General features: G+C 36.4%; 1 protein-coding gene across 1 annotated transcript in view; it reads right to left on the reverse strand.

Annotated features, from left to right (window-relative positions):
- The window catches only part of LOC110200785 (vomeronasal type-2 receptor 26-like), a 47381-nt gene that overhangs the window by 30316 nt on the left and 525 nt on the right, over positions 1-16540 (reverse strand). The window contains 2 exon segments of the mRNA XM_020976185.1: positions 2521-3327; positions 13127-13418. Coding sequence (XP_020831844.1) covers positions 2521-3327; positions 13127-13418 — 1099 coding nt within the window.

Here is a 16540-nt window from a genome sequence, read left to right on the forward strand (position 1 = left end):
GAAAATAATTCCTTAGCAAACAGAATTAATCAAGGAGCCAAGGTGGTAGAGTAAAGAGAGAGAAATGCCTGAGTTCTCCCAAATTACCCTCCAAGCAACATTAAAATAATAACTTTAAATGAGTTCTGGACAGGCAGAATCAATAAAATGATGGGGTACACATTTTTCAAAACAAGACAACTTAGAAATTCAACAGAAAAGTTTTGTCTCACTAAAGTGGGAGTGGAGCACCCCATTCTCAAGCCATCAGCTCTCCCAAAAATGTGTACACATAACAAGCTCCTAATTTTAATAAGCATTATTCAATTTTTTCTCTGTAACTTTCTTAAGTTTAGACCATCTACAAAACAATAAGTCAAGACTTGTTTTATAGCAAAAAAAACCCCCCTATTCTAGAAGTTTCCCAGGTTTCAAAGACAAATATGGCATTCTACAATAAGGTGGAGGAGGAGCAGCAGCAGCACTAGTCATCATAGTAAAAGCAGTAGAAGAAATTGTAGTATTTTTATTGTTATATAAATTGTGCATTGTGTTATATAGTTTATACTTTTATATGTTATATAATTATGATATTATACAATTAATTTTTATTTTAAAATGCTAACTATAACATTTTTATTGCAACTAGAATTTATATAATAACCTCTATGTGCCATCTTTGTGTTAGTTTCTCAGTATTGTTCCCTTTTATCCTTGTAACAACCCTGACAGGTGGACTTTATTATTATCACGATATTATAGATGATGAAACTGAGACAAATAAAAATTATGTGACTTGACCAATGTCACACAACCATTTTAATTGAGGTCTTCCTGATTCTAGATTCAGTAAACAACCACCAGAATTGTCTGATTCTTCTTCTTTTTTTTTAAACAAGCATTTATTTTTATTTTATTTTTTTATTTTTGTTGAGGCAACTGGGGTTAAGTGATTTGCCAAGGGTCACACAGTTAGTAAGTGTCATGTAGCTAAGGCTGGACTTGAGCGCAGTTCCTCCCGACTCCAGGGCTGGTGCTCTATCCACTGTGCCACCTAGCTGCCCCAAGTTGTCTGATTATTAAGAGAGAAAATAACAGCCAAGAAAGGGCAGGAGATTCTCCCACTGACTTATGAGCACAGAACCACAACATCAAGTGCTCTCAGAAACTTTACTCATTTGGTGCAATGATTGGCCCTTGGATTATATTCGTACCTGCCCTAGGGTGACTATCCTTTGCCTGTCCAATTTGTTAACTGACAGCCTCATTTTGTGACCTGACAGATGGCTTGCAGGGATCTCTATCTCTCATGCAAATCCAGATGAAAGAACTGAGAAATTGCCATTTTATTTTTTCAGTATTCTATTGCAAAATGCATTCTTTCCAGAAGTCAAAACAAGGAAATAGTAATTGAGCAGTAATTTTTCTACTGTCATTTATTTTTCATTTTTCCACCCACCCAGAGATGTATCATCAACTCTCCAATCATACTCTTCCAAAGAATTTAAAATCTTAAAACAAAAATAACCTTTTCTATTTACCTCATTTTCCTCACCAGACTCAGCTTCTTTTGATCTTTGGTTCTCTTCGCAGTATCCTTACAGCAGTATTTCATGTTTTGTCTGAAACATCTGTTGCCTGTCCATTCTTCCTTTCCTTGTAATACGATATACACCTCTAATTTGGGAATGGAGTTTCTGTGCCTTATCATTGGCTTATACAAGCAAGTACTTTTTTTTCTTCCTCATTAATATAATTTCTCTTTGTCACTACTAAATTTATCTCTTGGGAAGCCTTGTTTATCCTGAGGTGACTAGTGAAACTTCAGGCCATAGAAATTATCATTAATTGAGATTTTAAAAATAGACTCTTTGAATCTAGACTGCTTATCATTTTGTGGCCAGATATCTTCTCTCCTTTTCAGAACTCTACTGAGCTGTGATCATTCCCTATGCACACAATTTCCCAACACTTCCAATATATTAACCAGTCCTTCCAAGAAGTAGGAATAATATCTAGGATACAATTTCCATTAATGAACTCTTCTATCTTTTAAAAAATGAATGCATTATTGAAGCAAGTATACCCATGTACCAATATCAATTATATGAATCAGAATATAGCTTTTGACAGAAATTAAAAGAAAATTTATCAGTTAGAAATCCCTTAAAGCACCGTGACATCTGCAGGATCATGAAACAGGCCACTGCAAAGGCCCTAAATAGAAGCAAATTTAATGAAACTTTCCTGCCACATGGACTCATAACCAGAGAAATATATATATATATATGGAAGAAAAACAACAATTTCACCAAGATTACTTTAACAGAGTTGAAAGAAATGGCTATTATTTGAGATAATTTCATCATTTCCAACCAGAATACAATTTAAACACATATTTAAAAAAAGAAAAAAATATTAAAGAATAAGAGGTAGTATTTAAGTCTCAGGTCATTGCTGTATCATTTATATTTCTGATAATTAGCCATTGAATGAGGTGAATAGACTGTGCTAAGCCCAAGGGTAGAAGAGAAGTGTTACCTTCCAAGAAACAGCTGAGTTCACTCCAAGTTCGACTGTCTCTTTTTCCTTTGTCTGTAGCATTTGATGGAGAGCTTGGGCAATTAAATATACTGCTTTGTACGCATAAGAACTCTCTTCCATTATGCATATGTCTAAATATACATGGGGTACATGTGCCAAGGACAAATATTTTTGGCATAAAGGATGTATCATTTCTACAAGACTTTCTTCTGAAAGTTTACAACTAAAGACTAACTCCCAGAAAGTCTTTAGGAAAATATCTTCAGGGTCCACACTGGGATTCAAGCTTCTTAGGAAGTCTGTGAAACCAGGAACCTCAATCTTGGAAGGAGAAAATATTATTGTACCATGATAATGGTCAATTATTTCATAATTAGAACCTACAGAAAAGTCCCAGGAAGAGGTAGTGACCAACATCTTCCCATACAATACAAAATCAATCATTGCAATACAAAATTCTTGAAAACACTCTGCATCTCCATAAATGAAAATCACATTTGATGATGATACAATCATCCTGAAAAAGAGTTTAATAGCTTCCATATTTTCAATGACAAAGATTGTGGGAACACTTTCCTTAAAAGCCACACACAGACCATTCCTGACCATTTTCTCTTTCATCTCATTGAAGAAATATTCCCCCCTTGTGTTATCAGAAGGAATCAGTCCAATCCAAGTCCAGCCAAAATGTAGCATCAGTTGGATGACTGCAAGATGCAGAGCGGATTCCCTGCTGCCCATCTGATAGACATATGGATACTGAGCCTTATCAGTCAGGAGAAGATCAAATGGGCCATAGCTGATCTAAATGAAAATAAAGAAGAAATAACTGTAATGCTGATGTAAGTTCCTTCAGGCTACAAACATTTCCTCTTATACAGTTGTATCTCAAGCAACTATCAGTGGATTATACATAGCAAGTGCTGAATAAATCCTTTTTTCTGTTTTGTTTTGTTTTGTTTTTTTGTTTTTGCTTTGTAAATAGTATTTTATTTTTTAATCACGTGTAAAGACAATTTTAACATTCATTTTTACATAAAGTTTTGAGTTCCAAATATCCTACCTCTCTATCCCTTTCTAAGACAGCAAGCAATTTGATATAGGTTATGCATATTAAATCACGCAAAACATATTTCCATATTAGTCGTATTGTGAAAAAGGAAGCAACAAAATGAAAAAAATGAAAATATTGTTTCAATTTGCGTTCAAACTCTATCAGTTCTTTTTCTGGATATGAACAGCATAATTATATTGAAGAGAAGAGCTAAGTCAAGCATAGTCGAGCATCACATAGTGTAGCTGCTAGCGTATACAATGTTATGGTTCTACTCACTTCATTTTGTATCAGTTTACATGTCATAATGTTCTCTAGCTCTTCTTTGGTCATAAATTCTTCCTTCTCCTTAGATCTGAAAGGTAAACTATTCGTCGCTTTCCTAATTTGTTTATGGTATAACCCTTACTGTTTAAATCATGTACCCATTTTGATCTTATCTTGGTATACAGTGTATAATTCTGGCCTATACCTAGATTCTGCCATGCTGTTTTTCAGTTTTCCCAGCAGTTTTTGTCAAATAGTAAACTCTAATCCCAGAAGCTGGGGGTTTGGGGTCTATCAAACACTATGTTACTGTTGTCATTTATTACTGTGTTTTGTGTACCTAATCTGTCCTACTGATCCACCACTTTATTTTTTATCCAGTGCCAGATAGTTTTAATGGTTATTATTTTATAATGTAGTTTGAGATCTGGAATGGCTAGGGTACATTCCTTTGCATTTTTTTATTAATCCCCTGGATATTCCTGACCTTTTGTTCTACTAGATTAATTTTGGGTTTTTGTTCTAACTCTATAAAATAATTTTTGTAGTTTGGTATAACACTGAATAAATAAATTAATTTTGATAGAATTGTCATTTTTATTATATTGACCAGCCTTACCCATGAGCAATTGACATTCTTCCAATTGTTGGTTGTTCATTTTAATTGATAGGTCATGTCATGTGGATCCTAGACACTGTCAGGCAAGAGAAAATCAAATGGGCCACAGCTGATCTAAATGATAATAAAAAAGACTGGGATGCTGATTCGAGTTCCTTCAGAGTAGAAATTTGTATCTCAAGCAACTATCAGTGGATTTTACATAGCAAATACTAAATAAATGCTTGCTTGCTTGTTTTTTGCTTTGTAAATACTGTTTTATTTTTTTCACTCACATGTAACAAGAATTTTTAACATTAATTTTTATGTAAAGTTTTGAGTGCCAAAAGTTATACCTTGCTCTTACCCAAGACCCCTCCCTAAGATGGCAAGCAATTTGATATATAATTATATATGTGCAATCATGTGAAACATATTTCCATGTTAGTCATGTTGTGAAAGAAGAAACACAGAAAATGAAAAAAAGTGAAAATATTATGTTTCAATTTCAATTCAATGATGATTCACGTTTCTTCAGAGTAGAAATTTATCCTCCTTTACATTTGTATCTCAAGCAACTATTCCTGGCTTGTGCAGAACAAGTACTTAATAAATGATTGTTAATTTTAATGAATAGATCATACCTCTGGTATTTTAGAGTAGGTAAATTTGTAGGTGAATTGGACATTTCAAGTCACATAGTTACCAAATTACCAAATATAATATTTTGAAGGGAACTATGAATCTGTACCAGACCAAGAATCTTTTTTCAATGTTTCCATCAAGCAATTACTAAGACTGTGCTTGAAACTTTAAAATGAGAAAAAGGTCAGTTACCTTCAAAGGGACCATTACACTTGTAAACAACTCTATCCTTTAGAAACACTTTTCTTAATTTTGTAATTAAATCAGCCTCTTTGGAATATGTACTTGGTGCTCTTTTCTCTTTCATGTTGATTCAAATAGAATATCATTAATATGTCTTGCACAAACATGTCAGTTAAGTACTTGAGCATTGTTACACGATCTTTAACTCTTCTCACCTCTTCTTCAGCTCAAACGTCAACAATTTCTTTGCTCATCGTTCTTTGACATTCATTCCATTCCACTTAAGATTCCAGGGAGGATGGTAAGTCCCTGGGACAAATAACTGTGTCTCAGAACTTGTTCTAGAAGAAAATGTTTTCTAACTGAAACCCAGTCAGAGATGAGATATGGAGACTTCCTCACACTGAAATCTACTGCTGAGGTTGGCATTACACATTATCCCTAAGCTATTCACAAGAAATCTATGAGATAAGCAGTGGTTCACTCTTCCATATGCATCAAACACTCAAATGCCAGATGTCTAACTACAAAATCCTCTCCTGGATCGCACTTTCAGTCACCAAGTTTGTTTTTAAGGCAAGAGAATATTTCATATGCAGTTTCTTTGTTGTATCCTTCCTCCCCACTTTTCCAAGAGTGAGATGATAAAAGAACTAGTGCTAAATTCCAATTTCAGTTAAAGCTTCCCATACTGATGTCCTTGTGAGCTGAACCACCTATTGCTAAGGGTTTGGGAGAACATACTCTCATTCTAGCTCTTTCATCATTTTAAGTGGGAAGGTGAGAACCTAGAAGAATAATACTTCCCCATCCAATGACATAAATATATCAGCTTATTCTTAGTTTCACGTATATAACAAACATATAAAATACAGCTCTCAGTCATGGTAATTTTTCTTTCAGAAAGGTAATTATGAAATGGCTTTCTCTTATGCCCCCAGTTAGAAAGAATATCCTTTGGGAGTTGTCCTAACTGCCACATGCTAAGAAAGTGTACTCTCGGGGCAGCTAGGTGGTACAGTGGATAGAATACCGGCCCTGGATTCAGGAGGACCTGAGTTCAAATCCAGCCTCAGACACATAACACTTACTAGCTGTGTGACCCTGGGCAAGTCACTTAACCCCATTGCCTAGACAAAAACCAAAAAAAACCAAAAACCAAAAAAAGTGTCCTCTCTCTCATTGGTTAGATAAATGCAAATTAAAACAACTATGAGACACTGTCTAACACCTATCAGATTGGCTAAAATGAGAAGAGGTGAGAATGATAAATGCTGAATGTCATGTGGAAAAAAAATAGGAACCAATACATTATTGGTGCAATTGTGAACTGATCCAACCATTTTGGGGAGCAAATTAGAATTATGCCCCAAAAATTATAAAACTTAGTATGGCATTTGACCCAGCAATACCAATACTAGGTCTTATTCCCAAAATAATGAGGGAAAATGATATGAACCTATATTTTGTAAAATATTTGTAATAGCTCTCTTAATGGTGGCAAAGAATTAAAACTGAAAGGATGTCCATCAATTGGGGAATGTCTGAATCAGTTATGGTATATGGTTTTGATGGAATACTACCATGCCCTAAGAAAAGACAAGCAGTTTAATTTTAGAAAAAAACTTGGAAATACTTGCATGAAATAATTCAGAGTGAAGTGACCAGAACCATGAGAATACTGTAGAAAGTAACAGCAATATTGTTTGAAGAGTAACTGTGAAAAACTAAGCTATTCTGAATAATATGAATATTCAAATTGACTTATAAAGGAAAATGCTATCCACCTCCAGAGAAAGAACTAATAAATGGAAATATATATGTATGGTTTCACATATATATGTATCAAATGTTGGCCTTCTGTAATGACAAGTTGGCAGGGAGATTGGGAGACAACTTAGGACTCAAAATGTAACCAATAAATTAATTAAATTTTTAGAAATATATTTCTTTTCATGTGTGGCTCTCAGACGATCTGAGACCTAATGCTGCATATAAGATAGGAATAGCCTCAACTGTTTACAAGAAATAATATTAAATCCAGGAAATGGATGTTTAACAAAAATTTAAAAAAAAATCATTGCAACAGAAGTAGTACAATGTCTAGCCACACTTCATAGGCGGTTTTAGTGACTCCTAGTCCAAATAATATATTGCCTAAACCATATGCATATTCCACAATGGCACATAAAACTACATTAAATAAAAGCAAATAAAGGTAGAATTAATAACAATGGAAGACCTACTAAACAACATGATAGGCCAAATAGTAAAATAAGCAAGATACAGAAGTGAATGGTACTACAAAAACAGACATAATTCCAAAACATCAAACATATTGCATGGGAAATAGATAAATCGAATACTGCATGAATATGCCTACTTTTTTGAACATATTCTGTTATATTCAAGATATACATTACAAGGTGAAATATTGGCAGTATTGTGTGATCATTTCCCCAACTTCAGTTTATATGTTCTAAGCTAGACTAGCAACTGGAGAGATAATTTAACCCTCACATGACCTACAGATCGGTCTGTCCACACACCTGAGCAAGTCAATGATACAGAATCATAATCTTCACTACCATGGTATTCATTAACACCTAATATTTGCTGATAAATTGCCTGGCTAATTAGTTCCCTTACTATGTTCTGAGCAAATTGCCTAGCTGCAAGGAATTTCCACATGTGAACTATTATGCCGAAATTGTGTTGTCACTGATTCTAGTCAACTTCTTTTTTGTCTGGTTTTGTTTTATTTTCGTGAGGGAGTTACTTTGAATTGTTATATTTATTTATTTAATTTGTATTTCTTCATTCTTTCAACAGTTTCAATAAAAGCCAAATTAACCTTTCTTACCTGCTTTAGGAAATGATATATACGCAGATGTGTGCATGTCAAGCTGCCATCTACTCCCTCACCTCATTTGAGTATATTTCTAATATGTACAATGTAGTGCTTGGTATTGTCCTCAAAGTAAATCGAAATTAGCTTTTTTTTTGTGGTGAGGCAGTTGGGGTTGAGTGACTTGCCCAGAGTCACACACCTAGTGAACGTTATGTGTTTTAGACCACGTTTGAACTGAGGTCCTCTTGACTCCAGGGCCGGTGCTTTTCCACTGCACCACCTAGCTGCCCCCATAATAAACTTTTCAAATCAAATAATAACACAAATAAAAATTATATTAAAATTAGAGACAAATTATTTTAAATTAAACATGAGAATTCAAACCTTGACAATGGCTGATAATTTGTTTTTTGAAATAAAAAATTGTAAATAGAAAATAGAGAAAAATTGATCACAAGAGACCCACAATGTTATTATCTTATCACATTTTTTATATATCTATATCTATATCTATCTATCTATCTATCTATCTATCTATATATATAGATAGATAGATAGATTTACTTGTTTTTACTTTTCAACATTCACTCCCACAAGTTTCTGAGTTCCAAATTTTCACCCCATCTCATCCCTCCCCCCACCCCAAGATGGCATTCATTCTGAATATCCCTTCCCCTAGTCTGTCCTCTCTTCTATCTCTACCTCCTTCTCTTATCCCCTTCCCCTTCTATTTTCCTGTAGGGCAGGATAGACTTCTGTACCCCATTTCCTGTATTTCTTATTTCCCAGTTGTATGTGAAAATAATTTTTTTTAAACATACGTATTTAAAACTTTAGATTTCAAATTTTCTCTCTTCCTCCCTCCCCACCCACCCTCATTGAAAAGGCAAGCAACTCAACATAGGTTGTACATGTGCAGTTATGCAAAACACTTCCGTAGTAGATATGTTGTGAAAAACTAACTCTATATGCCTTAATCCTATCCTGCCCTCCCATTTCTTTTATTCTTTCTTTTGACCCTGTCCCTCCTCAGAAGTATTTACTTCTGATTACCCCTTTCCCAATCTGCCCTCCTCTCTATCATCCCCTCTCTTGTCCCCATCTCCCCTTATTTTCCTATAGGGTAAGACAGATTTCTATACAGTGTATGGAATGTGTGTTATTACCTCCTTAAGCCAATTCCTATGAGAATAAGATTCACTCATCACTCTCACCTTCCCCCATTTCCTCTCCACTGTAAGAGACTTTTCTTTTCTGTTTTGTTTTTTTGTAGCATAATTTACCCCATTCTACCTCTCCCTTTCTTCTTCTCCGAGTATAAACCTCTCTCATCCCTTAATTGTTTTCTCCAGATATGACCCCTTAATCTTCCACTCACCCTGTGCCCTCTATCTATATATACGTACATATAATTTTTTTTTCTCCAACTACCCTAATACTGACTAAAGTCTTGTGAGTTATAAATATCATCTTGCATGCAGGAATGTAAATACTTCAATCTTAATAACTCTTATGATTTTCTTTCCTGTTTACCTCTTCATGTTCCACTTCAGTCCTGTATTTGAAAGTCAAATTTTCTATTCAGCTCTGGTCTTTTCATCAGGAATGCTTGAAAGTCCTCTATTTCACTGAATTACTATTTTTTCCCCTGAAGTATTATACTCGGTTTTGCTGGGTAGGTGATTCTTGGTTGTAATCCTATCTCCTTTGCCCTCCAGAATATTATATTCCATGCCTTGGGATCCTTTAATGTAGAAGCTGCTAAATCTTGTGTTATCCTGATTGTATTTCCAGAGTACTTGAATTGTTTCCTTCTGGCAGCTTGCAATAGTTTCTCCTTGATCTGGGAACTCTGGAATTTGGCTACAATATTCCTAGGAATTTTCCTTTGGGGATCTCTTTCAAGAGGAGATCTGTGGATTCTTTCAATTTCTATTTTGCCCAGGGCAGTTTTCCTTGATAATTTCTTGTAAGATGATGTCTAGGCACTTTTCTTTTTTTGATCATGGCTTTCAGATAGTCCAATAATTTTTAAATTCTCTCTCCTGGATCTATTTTCCAGGTCAGTTGTTTTTCCAATGAGATATTTCACATTGTTTTCTAATTTTTCATTCTTTTGGATTTGTTTTAAGTGTCTTGATTTCTCATAAAGTCACTATCTTCCAATTGCTCTATCTAATTTTTAAGGAAGTATTTTCTTCCATAAGCTTTTGGACTTCCTTTTCCATTTGGCCAATTTTTCTTTTTAGGGCATTTTTCTCCTCATTGGCTTTTTGGACCTCTTTTGCCATTTGGGTTAGACTATTTTTTAAGGTGTTATTTTCTTAAGTATTTTTTTGGGTCTCCTTTAACAAGCTGTTGACTTGTTTTTCATGATTTTCTTGCATCACTCTCATTTCTCTTCCCAGTTTTTCCTCTATTTTTCTTACTTGCTTCTTAAAATCCCTTTTGAGCTCTTCCAAGGCCTGGAACTGATTCATATTTTTCTTGGAGGCTTTGGATGTAGGAGCTTTGACTTTGTTGTCTTCTTCTGGTTGTACATTTTGATCTTTTTCGCCAAAGTAAGATAATATAGTCTGACTCTTTTTGCACTGCTTGCTCATGATCCCAGCCAATTACTTGAATTTTAAACTCTTTGTTAAGGTAAGAGTCTGCTTCCAATGTGGAGAATGTACTGTGCCAAGCTTCAAGGGTTTTTACAGCTGTTTTCAGAGATACTTTTAGGGACCTGTAAATTGTCAGTTCTTGCAAGGTGGTATGATAAGGGGCGAGGTGTTTACTCCTTTCCTGGCCTGTGACCACAAATACTCCTTTCTGTCCTGTAATTGTGAGGAGGGGTTCTTCTCTACAGCCACTACAAGCTCCACCAGGCCAGTACTCCTCCTCACCCCAGCACTGCTGCCCAGAAGTGTGACCCAGATCCAAACACGGGCAAAGCAAGTGATTCCTCCCCTCAGCACTGACAAAGAGATCGCTGCAGTCCCTCTCTGATCAGCCACTGGATTTCCCCTCAGTCTGTGTGCTGGAAGCTGGGGAAGCAGCTGCCCCCACCCCAGGGCCACACTGTTGGGGAATGGAGCTGAGACCCTGCCTTCCTCTCTTGGCACCACAGAAACAGACTTTTCCCACTGACCTTCTAAGTTGTCTTTGGCATTCGTGGATTGAGGGGGTCTGGAAACTTCCACAGCTGCTCAGGATTCAGTCCTCTGAGGCCTGCTTCAGGTTCCCTGCAGCCTGTGTGCCCACACCATGCTGCGCTGTGCTCCCAGTCCGGCACGATATACCTTTCTGATCAATCATGCAGGTTGTCTTGGGCTGGAAATTTGTTTCACTCTGTCTTTGTGTGGGTTCTGCTGCTTCAGAATTTGTTTAGAGCCATTTTTTATGAGTATTTGGAGGGGTTTGGGGGAGAGCTCAAGGAAGTCACTGCTTTCACTCCACCATCTTGGCTCCACCCCCTTATTACATTTCTTAATGTTAGGCTTTGCTATATAAAACAGATCTATGTATATATAGCCTGTGTTCATAGGAAGGATTTGATAGATAGTGCATTTATGAAATATTTTATGCTACTTGTTAGCAGGTGACACAAATGTATACATTGATATTTAGATTATGTACATATATTAGTATAATTTGTGCGTCACTTAATCAGTATACACATTGTGACCCAAGAAGGCATTAAGAACTGCGCAAAGGAATAAGGATGTTTTAAAATATTCATGTATTTGTCCCTAGCTTCTAGTACAAGACATCTCACGTGTCAACATTTCATACAGGTATTTTGAATTGAAGTGTATTGAATCACACTTGGGTAATTACTCAGGGTTTTCATTGATTCCGGTTACTCCCTAAAATAAAATCCCAGGGTTTGAACCAATCCTCAAAGAACCCTGCTCTAAAACATGTGATCCTGCATCACCAATGATCTGTAAAGAAGCAAAATGATGAGAAGCTCAGAAGATAAGGTAGAACAACAGCAACAGGACAGCAGCAACAACAACAACATGCTGTGGCATACGAACATCAATGAATCTACCATAAAAAAGTCGTGAAATGTATAGTCTCTGAACTGTCGGGTGCGTGCCCTCATCCTCTCTGCTCATGGAGGGATTGCTTTATACACATACGAGGAGAAGGCATCTTGACTTGGAAATTAATCAACTCTTATTTCCGGTTATATTGTCCTGTTGTTTCCCAAATGGCACAGCACTCAGGCTGTATCTTGTTCATCATTATTTTCTGTGATTATCCAGGTAGAAAACAGACATTAGGCCCAGGATAAAGAGTTCTTCATTAGAAATAAATAGAAGTGAATGTATAAACTATTTCTGTTTTGAAGGATACATCACATATTTGGCAAATCAGGCCCAGATTCAGGAAGGAGACCAATTCTTAACTGAAATGTGATCACTGCAAACACGGAAATGTATGGTGCTTGTTAGCATAGACGGCTGAAGGGAAGTGCTAGAGCTTAATTCTTGTATGGAAAATGCACAAATCATTTTAAAATTAAAAAAAAATTACAGAGTACTTTCCTGGAGAATTTTCTGAGGTCAGGGAAAGAGAAATCTTTCTTCCATCTAAAGTCTTCAGAATTTTATACAAATATAAAACAATGAACTAAGAGTATTTGTTGTTTTGTGAATAAGTCATGTCCAACATTTCATGACCATTAGGGTTTTCTTGGCAAAGATACTGGAGTGCCTGACCTAAGAGAATAGTGACCATTAGGTGGGCAGATTTTTACTTTACAAAACCATCAGAGCTAAACCAAATACAGCATTATAGGACCTCTTCACAGAGAGGATAGAGTGAGTTCCTTGATGATAGAGACTTTTTTAATTTTTTTTGTGTGTCTCTTGTTTTCAGAAAAGTACCTGAGAACTTCCTGGGAACTTTTCGTTTCATTGACACTGCAGAAGGATAAATCATACAGAATTTGTTGTTTTAAACACAACGAACATATTGGATTAAAATGGACAGCAGTATTGCTCTTCCTTACCTGTGGGACTTTATAAAGTTTTAGAATGGTGACCATAGACTTGGACAATGAAGATGACATCCCACCAATGACAGCCACTGATCTGGGCTGCCTGTCACAGCTGTAGTTAGCGATGGTTGGGCCTCTCCCTGACAACCATATCAAGGAGCTCTCCACAGCTAGTTTCTTGTTATGGTAGTTATTGAACAACTGGTATCCCAGTGTTATGTTGGGCAGCAGATGGGGGTTCTTGTTGATCTCATCCACAGCAAATTGAAAAACAAGAAAATGTTGGTAATGGTTCAGCATTACCCTAAAATGAGAGGAAGAAAGTAAAGAGCCAGGTAAAACTCTATGTGCACACAAATAGCAAAGTGTCATAGTGGTTAGAGCAATGGACACAGAGTCAGGAATTTCTGTTCTAAATCTTGCCCCTAACATTTATTAACTATGTGGCCCTGGGCAAACCATTTCACCTCAGTAACCCTTAATATCTTATAGTGTAAAATGAGAGCCTTGGACTAAATATCTTCTAAGATCCTTTCAAGAACACAGAAAAGAGAAAATTATATGCTTTAGACCTTAGATAATGTCTAGTCTTGAAAGAGAATTGAATAAACCAGAAAGTCTGAATTTCTGTCTTGTGATTTTGAGGAAAGAGTTGTGTGAACAGAAGTTTCTAATTCTGAATTTGTAATTTGGAAATATTTTAATGGCCCCTTGGACCATACAAAATATATTATATAGGAATAGAAACATATGTTGATAGTGTGGCTTCTGGATGTCATCTAATTTCTAATTACATTTTTGGGTGAAGATGGAATATGTGTATTTAAAAATACTTTTCATGACCATTTAATTGGTTACACTGAAAGATTCATTGTCAAAAACTGATTTCATTCTTGCTAAAATAATTGCGTAAGCCAAAGCAAGATTTTCAAAATTTCCTGTTTCAATGTATATTTATTGACTCTGCAGTCAATTCTCCTGTCTTTATTCAGGTAAGGAAACAGTGTTTCTTTTATAAAAGTTGGATAACTGAGACCCAGGGAATCAGTGAACCAATCAATCAACACTTACTAAGCACCTACTATGTACCAGGTACTGTGCTAAGCACTAAGGACACAAAAAACAGCAAAAAAGAGTCTCTGCCCTCAAGGATATTGCAATTTAATGACAAAGACAGTATGTACATATGGAGGGTGGGAAGGAGAGAGAGGGACAGACAGAGACAGAGAGAGAGAAAGAGAGAGAGAGAGAGAGAGAGAGAGAGAGAGAGAGAGAGAGAGAGAGAGAGAGAGAGAGAAAGAGAGACAGAGAGAGAGAGAGACAGAGAGAGAGAGAGAGAGAGAGAGAGAGAGAGAGAGAGAGAGAGAGAGAGAGAGAGAGAGAGATATGTTAAGAGAGAGAACTATGTACAAACCAAGTGAAAAATAATTAGGAAAGAGAAGGCACTAGAATTAAAAGTGGTTGGAGAAGGCATCTTTTAGAAAGTGGGATCTGAATTGAGATTTAAAGGAAGCTGGGGGGGTAATATCTCTCACAGAGGGTGGAAAGCATTACAGACAAGAGGAAAAGTCAGAGCAAATACTCCGATCCAAGTGATGGAGTTTCTTCTCCATGAAACAGCCAGAAGGCCAGTGTCATTGTATCTAAGGATACATGGGGGTGGAGGAAGTAAGGTGTAAGAAGATTGGAAAGGTAGGAGGGGGCTAGATAAGACAGTGCTTAGAATTCCAAACAGATAGTATTATATCTGATCCTGGAAGCAATAGGATGTAATTGGAGTTTATTAAGTGATGAGGCGATATAATAAGACTTGTGTTTTAGGAAAATCACTTTAGTGACTGAATAGAGGATTCATTAGAATAGGGAGAGATTGAAGGCAGACAGACCCATCAACAGACTTTTGCAGAATGAAGGTATGAGGTGATGAAGGCCTCCACTAAAGAAGTGGCAGTGTCATAAGAGATAAGGAGGTATATTTAAGAAACATTGCAAAGGTGACATTGACAGGCCTTTGCAACAGCTTGGATATGTGGGGTGAGAAACAGGGAAGAATTGAGGAACACTCCAAAGCTGGGAGTCAGAGGGCATCAGAGGATGGCATGGCCCTCTACAGTAATAGGAAAAGTACAAGGGGGAGGATTTAGGAGCAAAAGATTTTCCTTTTGGAAATACTGAATATAAGATGTCCACTGTATGTTTAGTTTATCATATCTGAAAGGCAGTTGGTCACATGAGATATGAGGTCAGCAGAGAGTTTGGGGCAGAAGAGGTAAATGTGAAAATCATCATCATAGGGATACTATTTAAATCCATAAGAACTGATGAGATAACCAAGTGGTATAGTATGGTGGGTTAAAGAAAGAAGCCTGAAGGACACCTTTAGTTAGTGTGATCTGAAGAGGATCCAGCAAAGGAGAAAGAGAAGGAACAATAAGAAAAGGAGGAGGAGAACTAGGGAAGCATTGGCCCTAAAACCTAGTGAGAAGAGAGCATCAAGGAGGAGACAGTGATCAGCAGTGTCCAAGGCTGCAGAGAGGACAAGGAGAATGAGGAAAAGGCGGAAAAAATGCTCTCAAAGTCACGGAGTAGTCAACTGAAAGACACATAATGCAGTTCCCAATTAGTGGAAACTGAAATCTTTAACACCTGGTTTCAAGCACCTTATAAGCATTTATAAGGCCCCAACTAAAATTCAGGCATTGTCAAGGCATGGGCATGTAAAGACATATGTGAAACAACCCCTGTCCTTTTCCCAGATAGTAAATAAAACAATTTTGAGGCCAAGGTAATTTTTTACTTGTTAATCCCTAGCTCATGGCCTGTATATGATGCTCAGATTATTCAACTGAGTGAAATTGCCCTGCGGTTTATGCTCCCATGGAAAGGATGAAAACTGCTATTAATGAACCTTGTCTGATATACATGCCACTTGTAGCTATTGTAAACTTTCTATTATTTATTGTTATAATGATAGGACTTCAATATAGAGTCATTCACAGTAAGTGCTTCTAAAGCCATCAAAGTTTAAAAGCAAGGACAGATTTTTTTTTCCTTTTCCACTGTTTGCCTTCTTCTGAAGCAGTTAAGGGTTGAAATGTTTCATTGATGAAACTCTGGACCAACTGAACTATTCTGGATTTGTTCTCTTTATTGGTGCCATAGATAATGTTGGACCCTTCTATCACTTTGTGGTAATACCAAATACAAATGCAGAAACTCCTCCTATCCAAACCTCATGCAAGCCTAGCATTGATATTTGACCTTGAGAACTTCTTTGAAACATATGGGTCTAATAAGGAATATTTCCTCCCATGTTTGGCATCAATAACCTATCTTTAAACAAGCTCTTTCTGCACAAACTCATTTTGCCACCTGAACCCCACCTTTGAGTGGGTTTCCTCCCTGACATGTCTCCCTAAGGCTTTC

Source organism: Phascolarctos cinereus, unplaced genomic scaffold, assembly GCF_003287225.1.
Source record: "Phascolarctos cinereus isolate Bilbo 61053 unplaced genomic scaffold, phaCin_HiC Scaffold_9;HRSCAF=440, whole genome shotgun sequence".
NCBI classification, from domain to species: Eukaryota; Metazoa; Chordata; class Mammalia; order Diprotodontia; family Phascolarctidae; genus Phascolarctos; species Phascolarctos cinereus.